We start from the raw sequence: 14,326 nt of genomic DNA on the forward strand, positions 1-14,326 counted from the left end.
CTTTCAAATACTAGTGGTTACTCTCTGACCCCATATTTGAATATTTACTGGCTAGTTTTTTGAGGCACAAAAGAAGCTCCGTCAATGTAGGTTCTGGATGCAGACAGCCTGGGGGGATCCCTATGGGCAAGTTCTGTCGCACTTTGCAGACTGTGTCCACCTCTCCTGAAGAATGTGGGGAACTGTTCAGAGATGGCACATCCAAGGGCATTCAATACCTGAAATGCTGGCTCTCCCTTCCCTTCCCTCTTTTAGTGACTCATTTGTTCAAGGATTTAACTTTATGTTTTTATTTGTTCTAGTAGGTGGCAAGTGGGAGAAACCATCAGAAATTTTGGAAATCAAGGGACAGAATTGGGAGGAACAAGTGAATAGCCTGCCTGAAGTGTTCAGGAAAGCTGGCTTTGTCATTGAAGCTTTCACCAGACTGCCGTACCTGTGTGAAGGCGACATGTACAACGACTACTACGTTCTGGACGATGCTGTCTTTGTTCTCAGACCAGTCTAAACATGTGGAGGCCCAAGCCTTCAGAGCCCACCCCTGGAATCTGCCCTCCAGAAGAGGGGCTGTGTCCAGTGATGTGAGCAGGACTGCCTCTGGGGGCTGCCATTCTCAGTATCATGTAGGAATTTTAAAAGCCAAAATACTAATTCTTTCTTTGTAGTGTGTAAAGGAGTGTTTTTAAAAACAAAACCCCAACTCTTTGTGTATTTTTAATCAACTCTTTACTCAGAGTCACGCTCCAATGCAGGTCACTCTCCAATTATGATGGAAGATATTTTTTATACTTAATTGCTGTAGGGACTCATTCCCAGACAAAGCAATAGTCATGACGTCATGGAACCGATAAATGGATTGTTTTTAAATAAATGAAGACTGGCAATAAAGCTGTCCATTCAATTCCAAATATTGGTTATAAGGTAGAGCCACAGATAACTCATTCATGTTTAGAAACTCCTTCTGTTACTATTCAAAAAATGTTTTTAATCATGCTAATAAATGTTTTTGGAGATGACTCTGGCACCATGTTTAAGTCATTTTCAGATTTGAAACATGAATGCTGAGTGGGGAAGGCGAGCTTCGGCTTGGGCATGAGAATGCAGCTTGTGGAGAACCTCAGGCAGCTTTGACTTCCCTAGAATGAGCATTTAGATACAGTGCTCTGGGGAGCTCCGTCCTCTGTCGGTGTTGTGAAACACCTGCTTCTGGCCAGGCTCTCCCCCAGCTTTGTCCTAGACGACCTCGTGTCCTCAGGACTGAAGCATTCCATTGCGTTGGGTGACAGCATGCAGCCTAAAATGTCTTTATTCAACTTCTTCCTCTTCCTCATATGCCTGCTTCCCAGAACTTGGCTTATCCCCGAGTCCTTAACTGAGTTTAGTATTTGCCAAGAATATGTATGTTTGCTGAAGACCATAGTAGACATGCTAGAATCCAGGAATGCCTCCAATAAACTCAGAAACATGGTGCTAGAGGAGACCTCATTAGCAAGATCAGTAACCATTGTGGACATTTCAAAGAGCAGACTGCTTAACCCAGAACCTAAAGTCCCAGTGGTCACAGCAGTGACAGTGTATGAAGTATGGGTAGTCACAATATGTTACCCAGGTGTTTGTTCACATTTACGCACAGAAATTGTGAAATCGCAATTTAATGACAACACCTAGACAAAAGGGCCACAGAGTGTTCGTTAGGAGCATTGCCTCTACACCCCCACTTCAGCAACCCTCCACTGTTACTGTATGTGGGTCTTGAAAACGGTGGGTGCAGATTGTTAGTGGTGTGTTCCAGTGATTTTAATTTTCAGGGCATGTGGTAAATGAGGTACAGAATAGTGCTCTAGATTGTGAACGGAGGAATGGAGCAACCCTAACATACTTCTTTTGCAGTGGAGACTTGTTTCTTTAGCTAGCTGATGTCTTTAGGAGCTGCTGTTTAATCCTTCCAAACCAGGGATAAGTATTCAGAGGCTAGTGGCCCCAAAGCAGCTCCTGTCTTTGAAGTTGAGGTCTGTTGAAAAATACCAGAAAAGCAGAGAAAACATGTATGTTTGTGCATTCTAAAGACAATTTCTCAAGAAAATCTGAAGACCAGTTTATTAGAAATGCTGTTTATTTGGCTTGGAAATCAGATGTACTATCTGGGCTGGGAAGTCTCGGCACATTGTCACCATTGGCCACTAGATGGCAGTGTTGCTTACTGACTGCCAGTGGTTCATCAGCCATGGAATCATGCTCTTCGCCCCAAGTATAATAATGCTGCCTTGTGTGCACCATTCCTGGTGTAAGTGCTTTAAACCCAGTTAAGGTTGTGTCTGGGGAAACAAGAGCTCCAGCTGTGGCCAGGCAGGCTTGCCACTTGACCCTAAAGGTGAGTGGAGAAAGGAAATACAACTTGCACCTGGGATTCCTGGTGCCCTGCACCTGCATTCAAAACCCCTGGAGAGTTGAGAGCACCGATGACAGAGAAGGGAGGGAGAGGACACACTGTTCCTTGCCGCTTCCCCCTCGGATGAGGTCATTAAAACCGCTACTGTGTTTCCCACTATCCTGTTTGACCTGTCAGCCGGTTTTGTTTGTTTGGTGTAGCCAATTCGCAACAGGAAACAAGCTAGGCAGGGAATAGGTGAAACTGGTGTTTCCAGTCATTAACATTGTACAGAAGTTAGGGTTGACACCACAGAGCACAAACTTGGTCTCCTAATTGCCTTGAAACAACCAGAATGTTCACAGACTTACAGCCCATGTATCAAAGATCAATGGGTTGATCTTTGGATTGGAGATAGTTGAGTAAGTGTTTTTTGAGCAAGCATGAGGACTGGAATTTAGATCCCCAGGTAGTCATGAAGACCTTGGAATCCTAGCATGTGGGAGTCAGATATCCCTGGAGCCAAGTGGCTCCCCAGGTAAGACCCTGCCTCAGTCTATGGAGTGCAATTGAAGCAACCGGAAATCAGCCTTGGACCTCAGCACACACACGTACCCTCATACCCAAACACACATATACTCTAACAGGCACATGCACTGTACACACACAAACACACATAGTGGGAGAAGTTCATATTGTATCCATCTAAAGAAATACTTCTGATGTAAATGGAGAAAATCCATGCTGACATTGTAGTCCTGTGATAGGAGATTCTGAGGTCTCTTGTAGCGAGTGGGTAATGAAATAAGTCACTAAGAGGCTGTGCGTGGTGACCATGGAGACTCCAAAACTGCAGCTGTAGACACATTTTGCTTTATCAGTTCAGTGTGTTCCTTCTAGGTAGGAATTCTAAAAATTGAATAGTGTCTTAATTTTCAACTATTTTAAAAGCGAACTGACTTGGGGCTAATTCTATCTATGTTTGTAAAAATTAGAGTTCTATCTGATTTAGCTCTTGTCTAGCGGGCCCTCATGCTCCTGTCTGACAGACCCATCTCGTGTTCCAGGCTGTCAAGTTCACGCTACTCCTCATGGTCGTTCCCTATCCGCAGCCCCATTCAGGATGCCCCCCCCCCCCCACTCCAGCAGTGTTTTTTTTGCTTTTTCAAAAGTTTACCTTTGTGTGTATAAGTGTTTTGCCTGCACGTGTGCATGTGCTGGTATGTGTGCCTGGTGCCAGTGGAGGTCAGAAGAGGCCCCCAGGTCTTCTAGAACTGGAGTTGTCCATGGTGAGCCGCCATGTGGTTGCTGAGAATTGAACCCAGGTTCTCTGGAAGAGCAGCCAGTGCTTTTACTCACTGAGCCTCCTCCAGCTGATTTCGTTTTTAAATTATCAGTGCTCACTGAAATAGGATGTCATCATTTTCTTTTTTCCATTTTTTTATGTAGTCAAATACATGTAATATAGGTTAACCACCAACCATTTTCAATGATGTTTTGTGTAGTCTAATGATGCAATCTTTTCTCTCATCTGTCTTTAGAACACTTCATTTTGCCAAACTGGAAACTTATTAAACAACCAACTCCATGTCCAAGTTCGATCCTTGTATATACTAAGGGAAATAAATGAGTCTCTCTGTCTCTGTCTCCCCCCCCCCACCCCATACCCATTTGTCTACTAATAGACACTTGGAGTGTTTCCACATTTCAGATGTTGTGAACGATGCTGCTGTGTTTATGAATGTATAATGATTTCTTTAAGACTTCACTTTTGGGGAGCAGATACCAAAAGTGGAACTGCTGGATCATATTGTAACTCATTCTAGTTTTCTTAGAAACTGCAATGATGAAACCATTTTATATTCCCACCAGCAGTGCCCAGAGTTCCAATTTCCCCACATCCTTGCCACCACTTTTTTTTTGATAGTAGGTGTCTAATGTGTATGAGCTGATACTGTTTGGTTCTCATTCCCTAATGATGAATGCATCATACTTTTATAGTTCAACTTGGGGCATTTGGCTTCTTTTCCTGGTAAAGTGCACTTTGTAAATACTGGTACTGCTGAACAACAGAATCCTTTTTCTCTATGAAATCTTAGACCTCTATGGAGAATTGGGAGAATATTATTACATAACTAGAATTTAAGAGTCCCTCTGGGTCTGAAAGTCAGACTGACCTATTCAGATGGATTAATGCCTTTAGTATAAAGCCATTTTAACATTACTTTCAATACCTGTAAGATGGTAACATAACATTGGATGTCTGCACTTCAATTCTAGAACATAAGTAAGACTAGATAGGATGCCCAAATGCTGTTGTCAGGTGCCCTGTTAGGATCTGACACACTATTGATTTATTTTTGGGGGGTGGGGTCTTGCTATGTTGCCAGGCTGGTCTCAAACTCAAGGGTTTGGAGTGATCCTTATATTCCGGCTCTTTGAGTGGAGGGAACTAGTTCTGTGCCACTGCCTTGGCTGGGATATTAAATGCTTGTGAGCCCCCAGCAGTGGGTTGAAGTGTCCAGGACCACGTGGCCATCCCTGAAGTTCACAGTATCAGTTTCTTAACACTTGGGTTTCACACTGATGGCTGTTAATGGTCACAAAGCCCTGCTGAGCTTTTGCATTCCAAATATGCTAATTAGAGAAAAAAACAGCAAAGAAGAAGACAGTAAAAATGAGCTTCACCTGTCCTGTTTGTAGCCGAGCGTACCTCTGGTAACATTTTGGTAGGTATCTTTGCAGGGTTCCCCAGTGCACGTGAGGATGTGCCGGTCCACGCGTCTCTACATGCCATAACATATGCTTTTATTTCTCTAGAACAAATTGTGCAAAGCTCACAGGTTTCTAATCAGAAGCTGACAAGAGATGCAAGACATTTCCTGTCACTCAGGGCTTGAGAACAAACCGAACCAAAGCCTGGGGGACAAAAGGATGGTTTTGAGGATATTGGAGAAAATAGAAAAATCCATTGATGGGCATCAGAACACCTCAGTGGCTTCTTTCTGAAGACAATGTTCAATTTTGTTGTGACAAAATAATGTAAAAATTAGGATGATTGAGATGTTTCATTAAATGGGAGAATTGCAAGAGAGCCTCCCGGGTCCATAATTATATTTTCACTGGGTAAGATGAAAAACAGGTATGCATAATCACACTGCTACAAGCCCATTATTTTAATGTATTTGTATCGCATTTTAATAAAAGCACATATATTAGTAGTTGGCTTTTTTGTTTTAGAGATGAAAGGATTTTCATGTGTTTGTGTGTGTGTTTATTATATGATCTTTCTTAAAAGACTGTTCTTCCATGTGGGGATGGGACCCAGGGCTGGCACATGCTATGCTCATTCTCTACCACTGAGCTGCACCTGCAGCCCAAGACTGTTCTTATGGGAAGTATATGCATGTCGTCTCGTCGATGGGTGGTTATCTAGCCATGGGCTTGACACTGAACTCATACGATGGATCTCCCTGCTATTATTGTGTGTGTTGTGGCCTTGCTTGTAAGAATGGCTTTTTTTCTGGAAAACGCCAAACTTCTTTTTTTAAAGATTTATTTATTTATTATGTATACAGAAGAGGGCACCAGATCTCATTACAGATGGTTGTGAGCCACCATGTGGGTGCTGGGAATTGAACTCAAGACCTCTGGAAGAGCGGTCAGTGCTCTTAACCTCTGAGCCATCTCTCCAGCCCCCCGCCCCCATCTCTCCAGCCCTCCGCCCCCCTTTTTTTAAATGCATGGTGATAAAGTAAGGAGCTTTTCTCATTCAGCTTCAGCAACTGCAGACACACCAGTCTCATCCATTCTCCTGCCACCCCTGGATCCCATCTCCTTCACGCACACCTCAGCCCACCTTACAGTTTGTAAAAGTTAGACTTTTTTTTGGTTGGTTTCTGAGACAGGCTTCACTGTGCAGTCCTGGCAGGCCCAGAACTTTTTTTTTTTTTTTTGTAGGCTAGGGCAGGCTGGCCTCAAACTCAAAGAGATCTGTGCCCATCACAGCTGGCTAAGATGGGACTCTTAAAGAGCCTGCTACAGTGACCACATCTTTAGACAGGCTGACAACCAAGTATCTAGCGGCCACATGACTCTAGCTGTATTTTTTGCCATTTTTTGAGACTGGGTCTCACCTTATAGCCCATGCTGGCCCCAAATTCACAGCCACCCTGTCTCTGCCATCCATGTGCTGCAATGACAGGCATGCATCACTCCTTCCTGCTGGACTTTGAATTCTGAATGATGTCTTTGAATCTGGAGCCAAATAAATTCCCTGTATTGCCATTGGCTGCTGTCTTCAGCGAAGCCAACCACCCATGCCCAGGAGATCCCAGGCAATAGGACCTTGGAAGGGAAGTGGGCGGAGGAGCTGTGCACTCCCCGTGCAATCCAGAGATGTGTGCCTGGGCCAGCGGTGGGACTCAGCACTGGAGCCTGCTGCTTAGCAGGTGAGGACTCTCGGACCAGGCGCTGGGGACAACAGTGAATAGACAGACGGTAGGTAGAGTCCGGGTACCTTATGGGCTCCTAGGTATCCTTAGGAGGGCGAGAGGGTGTGTGTGAGATGACACTTCACAGAAGGCATCAGAACCTGCTTAATAACAGTCACATCAGCAACAGAGAGACAGCGTTTTAAGGACCCCTGCAGCAACAATAGCACCGTCATACATAACAGCTACTGCTGTTTGAGTCCTTTGAGCCAGGCTGGGCTGGGAGCTTTGGGGGTGTTAAAGGTGAGAAGGTGAGGTTTAATGCTTGCCTGGCTCTTGTGAGAAAATGTGAAAAGATGGGCCCAGTATACTCTGGATACATACTTAGTTTATTTTGCACTGGGAAGTGAATGCAATCCCCACACACATGCTAGGTGAGCAAGTTCTCCCACTGAGCTATCCAGTCTGCCATGATTCATTTATGAATGCCCCAAAACATGTTCACATGCCACCCTCACATATAAAGATGGAAAAGGCCAGAAAGGTTAAGGAATTTGCATAATAACACACAGCTAGGAACTGGTGGTCCAAGTTAGAGCAGCGCTCTTACCTTGTGTTGCTGCTGGGTCCCTGGGTTTGGGGTTTGGGACTCTTGAGCATGTCTGGCATTTGCAATCCCTTAGCTAGCCCAGACCCAGCTCTGGCACTTAGTAGTTGGAGGCCTTGCTCTGCTCACTTGGCTTCTGAGAAATACCGTTTTCACTTGTGAAGTAGGCACAATGGCGGTATTTACCTCCAGGTTTCTGCAAGTGTTCAGTGTGACAGTGCATGCACAAGGCTGCCCTCATTCAGTGTTTCCGAGACCATGAATCTTGGGGCTCCCGCAGCTGTGTTTTAGAGCACACACTGCCATTTGCTTGCTGTGTGAGCTTTTCAAGGGTATGAACTCCCCTGTGAAACAGCAGGGTAAACTCAGGGCTGGTAGAGTAAGCAGGGAGGGACCCAGTATGGAGGACACCTGGTGAGGAGAACACCCAGGAAGCCCCATCTCTTCTCTTCCTACTCACATTTGGAAGCCAGAGCCTTTTGAGAATGATCAAGGCAGACATGGCTGAGAGTTTGTGTTCCAGATAGAGGGGGTAAGTACTTAAAGCCCTGGTATCTCTCCCCACAAACTCACCAGCCCCCTGACTTCTGTAGTCCTAAACTAGGGTGTCCCAATATGACGTACTAAAGTAAAATGCTAGTTTACATAACTTGAATGGGCTTTCTTTTGCCTTAGCCATGAAATGTCTTTGCTTGTTTTGATTTTGGTTTTGAGAAAGGGTTTCACTATGTAGCCCAGGGTATCCTGGAATGCTATATACACTAGGCTGGCCTTGAACGGTCAGTGATCCTCCTGACTCTGACACTCTGCAGAGTACTAGGATTGGATCAGTCACTTGCCATCACACTCAACTATGAAATACCTTTTATTTATTCGCGCACACGCGTGTGCGTGTGTGCGTGTGCGTGTGTGTGTGTAAACTCTCCCAGTTAGTGTCTATGGGTCCATATTTGGTGCTCATGCCCCAGACTTTACAACAGTGGTAAAGTGTTGGTAGATGTCTGGGTGTCATGTCTCAGCTTGAAGGAATCTTCCTGGCACCACTTCTCATTTCATAGACTAACTGCCTGGCCCACAGCCCAAACAGCTTGTTTCTGGCTCGCCTGTGACGTGTAGGTTTTGAGATGTTAAATTGGGAGCTGCTCTGTTCTAGTCTGAGGACAGCTGACTGCTCCCTCAGGCAACCTCTGTCCTGAGGAACTCTGAGGTCTGTAATGACTGCTGCTGTCTTCATCTGAGGTTCTGCAGGGTGGTTTGGTGGAGAAGGGACAGGGCCACAGAGAAAGCTATCATTTGTCCATCACCAAATGGTCCATGCCTTGTCCAGCCCTTTCAATCCTTTTGACAAGCCCTCTACAAGAGAGTACCCCAAAGCGCTTTTAATTAAAACCAAATCCCCAATTGGCAGTGGGCTGGGGTTTCACTGGACTGAAGACATTCAGTCCCCAGAAAGAGGAGTGTTTAGTTCGCTATTGTAAACCTCTCACAGAGGTAATAGGATCAGTGCAGCTGGGCACAAGAAGCCTCATTGTCTGGGGAATCGGAGGAGGACCGTGAATGAGGCTGATGGCCCAGGGCCATGTGACCAGAGAGAAAGGGAAGGAGGCAAAAGGCTCCCCAACCACCCAGATCCGGGAAGTTGTTGTTAGAGCTGAACACAGCAGCTCCCAGGAGCAGCTGGTGGGCAGAATGCTCTAGAATGCCATGGGCTCTGGTTTGTTCAAATCCTGTTAGAATGCAGGGTTTTAGTGCATGTGGAGTTTGCAAGTGTCATGGTCTGTCTTTGACCTGGAAAGCCAAATGAGCACAATTGTTTTTTGTTTGTTGTTTGTTTGTTTTTTGATGTTTTCTATAGAGGGTCCCGTAGGGACAAAACAATCCATTGATGTAATAAGTTAGGCAATGATGTGAGGGTTGGACTGGGCAATGCTGGGGTGCCTTAATTTCTAGATACCACCAACCCATCATGGGGTTTTCTTTACCACCGGAAGAAGTTCCTTCTAATACTGAAAGAGGGTGCTGTTGTTACTTCATGACTGGAAAAAACCGAGGGAAGTTCCCTTCTAAGGTTCCTAGTCTCATAAATAAAACGATTTCATAAACAGATTCAGAAGGAAGGTTAAAAAACAGTTATATAGTTGAAGAGAAAAACATAGAAAAGGGGAGGCGAACATCCCAGCAGCCACCAGAGGGAGACATAGAGAAAGTTGTGCTTTTAAGTTGTAAATCTCTTCTCAGGAAGGGACAAGCTCTCCTGAGGATGGAAGCGGGCTAGTGAGCGGAGGAAAGAGCTCAGAATGCTCCTGGCATGCTGTGGTCTCTAGTGGTACCCTTCTCCGCGCTGCGGGGACTTCTTTCACACGTGCTGTGTTCATTAGATGAGGTCAGCATGAGGAAGTCTTGCTCTGCAGACTGGCTTCTTTTATGTTAGCCTCGTCAAGCTTGCTTCCGTCCTTAATCTCACGTCACATCATCTCTCTGGGGTGTGGCCTGCCTGGAGGTCTCAGCAGAAGCAAAGCGCAATTTCCGGTCTTCATCGCGCTAGCCCCAGCATCCTGTGTGAGCTTCCTCTGGGTCACCTCTCTCACGTGAGGTCTCCCCGGCGCTGTGGCCACTCCTCTCAGTTCTCTTTCTTGCTTCTTCCACACATTTCTACTTAAAAACAAAGCAAAACAAACAAGCAAAACCCAAACACCAAACAAAACAGCTTCTAAAACAACTGTTTAGAAGAAGCTGAGATGGAGAAAATTTCAAGCGTTTACGCAAAGAAGTGAGAGCATGTGTTGCTCAGTGGTGGAGATGGTGTCTGGCATTGCATCGTTGGGGATCACAGTGTGTAAAAACCATTGTGCATGCTTATGCGACCCAGATCCTACAGGTCAGTCCTGTCATGTGGCCACTCACGGTCAGATCCGGCAAAAAATGTGCTGTATGGGGTTTCTGTTGCAGATACAATGTTTCACAGCAAATACTTTAAAATTCCATTATGTATTGTATTTATTGCATGTGTAAGAGTGGGTACGAAAATGTAAATTTCATATGTGGAATATTTATGCTGTCAAAAAATTATTCTATTTTTAAAAACCATTTAAACAACCATTTGTGTGTCATCATCAATATCGTCAAACTCCGGAGTCAATCAGTTTATGAAGAGAAGAAGTTGATTTTAGCTCATAGGTTTGGAGGCTCCTCCAGGACAGGTGAGCGAGCATCTGCGGTGAGATGGCTCGTCATGTCTGGAATGTTTAGTGGATAACTGCTCTGCTCACCTCATCAGCCAGAAAGAGGGAAGCTCCACAATCCCCTTTGAGCACATACCCCACCGACCCAAGAACCTTCCATTGTCTCCTCTCAAAGGCTCCACTACCTCCCAAGAGTACCATCCTGGGCTCCAAGCCTTTAACAGGAGCACCTGGGGGGCCTTGGTCATTCAAACCACAGTTCCATTCTGCTCATGACCTGTATAAATCAGGCAGCCATTTGAATGGACCAAAGGTGCTGACCCTTCCATTAAAATATCCAGATGGCTCACCAAAGTGACTTGCTGTCAGCTCTGATGACTTGAGTTTTATCCCTAGAATCCCCATGGTGGAAGGAAAGAATCACTATAAGTTGTCCTCTGACTTCCACCAGAGCCCTATGGCATGCTCCTCGAGATAAATAAGTGGGTGCAAAACTATTTTAGAAGATGAAGGCTCCTTAGAAAATGTAACAACATAGTTGCATCATCAGATTTAAAAATACTAATAATTATTCTTTTAAATATGCACACAGTCAGGGCTCAAATTTTTTTTTCTCTTTTTTTCTTTTTCTTTTCTTTTTTTTCGTGATAGGGTTTCTTTGTGTAGTTTTGGTGCCTCTCCTGGATCTCGCTCTGTAGACCAGGCTGGCCTCGAACTCACAGGGATCCGCCTGACTCTGCCTCCTGAGAGCTGGGATTAAAGGCATGGGCCACCAACTGCTGCCCGGCTCTTTTTTTTTTTTTTTTTTTTTGAGATAGAGTCTAGTAGATAGCCCAAGTTGGCTTTGAGCTTGTTATAAGCCAAAGAAGACTTGAACTTCGACTCTCATACCTCTCCCAAGTGCTAGGATTCCAGGTATGTGCCAGCATGATGGGCTTATGTGACCCTGGGAATTGAACTTGTGGTTTTGTGCATGCTAGGTGACTGGGCCACTTTTGCAGCCCTAATTATTTTCTATTTATTTATTTGTTTGTTTTTTGCTTGTTTTACACCTCAGCCTCAGTTTCTGCCCCTTCCTCTCCTCCCAGCCACTCACCCTCACTCCTTCTCTGTTCCCACACCCCAATCTACTTCTGTTTCTTTTCAGTAAAGGGCAGGTCTCCCATGAGTACCAACAAAATATGGCATATCAAGTTGCAGTAAGACTAAGCACCTCCCCATGTATTACAGCAGAACAAGGCAAGCCAGTATGGGGAGTAGGGTCCCAAAAGACAGTACAAGAGATGGAGACAGCCCCTGCTCCTACTGTTAGGAATCCCACAAGAGGACCAGGCTACACAACTGTAACATGTATGCAGAGTGCCTAGGTCAGTCCCATGCAGGCTCCCTGGTTGTTGGTTCAGTCTCTGTGAGCCCCTATGAGCCCAGGTCAGTTGATTCTGTGTTTTTATTTTTATTTATTTTTTATTTTATGGTGTCCTTGACCTCTCTAACTTCTACAATTCTTTCTCCTCTTCTGCAGGATTCCCTGAATTCCATCTAATGTTTGGCTGTGGGTCTGCGTCTGTTTCCATCAGATGCTGGATGACACCTCTCTGATGACAGTTGGGCTAGGCACTGATTGATGAGTATAGCAGAATATGGTTAGGCATCATTACAATGAGGGTTTTTTTTTTCCCCCTCCAGTCATGTTTGGTTCTATTCTAGGTCTCTGGGTCACCCAGCCTGTGGTTCCTGGTGCTCCAGGCAGTGTCAGGGGTGGGCTTCCTCTCCTGGCATGGGTCATTGGTTGGCCACTCCCTAAATCTCTAGGCCACCCTTACCCCAGCACATCCCACAGGCAGGACAGACTGTAGGTTGAAGGTTATGTGGCTGGGTTGGTTTCCCACTCCCTCCATTTGAAGTCTTGCCTGGTCACAGGAGATGGCCAATTCAGGCTATATATCAGCTGTTGCTAGGAGTCTTGGTTGGGTTATCCTTGTAGATTCCTGGGAGATTCCCTTACACCAGGTTTTGACCTGATGTTAAAATGCTCCCCACTTTCCAGTGGTCTCTTTCAGGACTCTCATCCTCCATCACCCCTCACCCAACCTTATCACTCCTGTTCCCATCCCTACTGGCCCACAGTCCATTCACGAAATCTCTTCATTTCCCCTTTCCAAGGAGATCCAGGCATTCCCCCTTGAACTCTCCTTGTTACCTAGTCTCTCTGGGTCTGTGGATTGTAGCATAGTTATCCTTTATTTTATAGCTAATATCCTAATATCCACTTACGAGTGAGTACATACCATGTTTGTCTTTCTGGGTCTGGGTTACCTCACCCAGGATGATTTTTTTTATAGTTCCATCCATTGGCCTTTGAATTTCCTGATGTCATTGTTTTTAACAGCTAAGTAATACTCCATTGTGTACATGTACCACATTTTCTTTATCCATTACTTAGTTGAGGAACATTTAGGTTGTTTCCAGGTTCTGGCTATTACAAGTAAAGCTGCTATGAATATAGTCGAGCAAGTGTCCTTGTGGTATAATTGAACATCTTTTGGGTATATACCTATGAATGGGATAGCTGGGCTTTGTGGTGCATTGATTCCCAGTTTTCTGAGAAACTGCCATATTGATTTTCAAAGTGGCTGTACAAGTTTGTACTCTAGCAGTGGAGGAGTGTTCCCCTTGCTCCACATCCTCTCCAGCATGGTTTTGATTTTAGCCATTCTGACTGGTGTAAGATGGAGTCTCAAAGTCATTTTGATTTGCATTTCCCGAAGGCTAAGAATGTTGAATATTTAAGTGTTTCTCAGACATGTGAGATTCTTCTGTTGAGAATTCTCTATTTAGATCTGTACCCCATTTAAAAATTGGATTATTTGATTTTTTTGGTGTCTAGTTTCTTGAGTTCTTTATATATTTTGGAGATCAGCCCTCTGTCAGATGTGGGGTTGGTGTGAAGAATTTTTCTTATTCTGTAGGTTGCTGTTTTATCATATTGATGTTGTAGGCAGATGTTTCTTTGCTGACGTTTCTTTCCCACCCACTAATTCCCAAAAAAACTGACATGGAGTCTTAATATTAATTATAAATGATTGGTCAATAGCTCAGGCTTGTTACTAGCTAACTCTTACATTTAAATTAATCCATATTTTTAATCTATGTTTTGCCACGTGGGTTGGTACCTTTCAGGATGGCATGCTCATCTTGCTTCTCTCTGTGTCTTCTGGCAACTGCCTGGCTCTGACCTTCTTTCCCCCAACATTTTCTTTTTCTTTTTTTTGGTTTTTTGAGACAGGGTTTCTCTGTGTAGCTTTGCGCCTTTCTTGGATCTCACTCTGTAGTCCAGGCTGGCCTTGAACTCACAGAGATCCGCCTGGCTCTGCCTCTCGAGTGCTGGGGTTAAAGGCGTGCGCCGCCACCACCGCCGGCTGCTCCAGCATTTTCAGTTTGGCTCTCCCACCTAACCTTATCCTGTTCAGCTCTTGGCCAGTCAGCTTCTTTATTAAACCAATCTGAGTGACAAATCTTCAGAGTGTACAAAAGGATTTTTCCACAGCAGTGTCCTTTGCCTTACAGAAACTTTTCAGCCCTTTAATCATTTGTATATAAAAGAGCTACTGATTTTTTTTTTTTTTTAGTTAATCTTGTATCCAGCCACTGGACTAAAGGTCTTTATCAGCTGTAGGAGTTCCCTGGTAGAATTTTTGGGGTCTCTTATGTGTACTCTCATACCATTTTTGCATGA

At 44.7% G+C, this 14,326-nt stretch overlaps 2 protein-coding genes across 3 annotated transcripts in view; both read left to right on the forward strand.

Moving 5' to 3' along the window:
* Nucleotides 1-1,016, forward strand: part of Mettl9 (methyltransferase like 9) — a 45,410-nt gene extending 44,394 nt beyond the window's left edge. The window contains exon 5 of one of the 2 annotated variants that reach the window (XM_036190887.1): nucleotides 306-1,016. In XM_036190887.1, the coding sequence (XP_036046780.1) occupies nucleotides 306-508 (203 nt within the window). In that variant the 3' untranslated portion in view covers nucleotides 509-1,016. Of the gene's footprint in view, nucleotides 1-302 lie in introns of both variants that reach the window. The other variant, XM_036190877.1, reaches the window with a different exon arrangement.
* A 5,780-nt stretch (nucleotides 1,017-6,796) lies between these two features.
* Nucleotides 6,797-14,326, forward strand: part of Otoa (otoancorin) — an 87,286-nt gene continuing 79,756 nt past the window's right edge. Inside the window, exon 1 of the mRNA XM_036180201.1 lies at nucleotides 6,797-6,868. The gene's annotated coding sequence lies outside the window, so the exon portion shown is untranslated. The remainder of the gene's footprint in view (nucleotides 6,869-14,326) is intronic.

Source organism: Onychomys torridus, chromosome 1, assembly GCF_903995425.1.
Source record: "Onychomys torridus chromosome 1, mOncTor1.1, whole genome shotgun sequence".
NCBI lineage: Eukaryota > Metazoa > Chordata > Mammalia > Rodentia > Cricetidae > Onychomys > Onychomys torridus.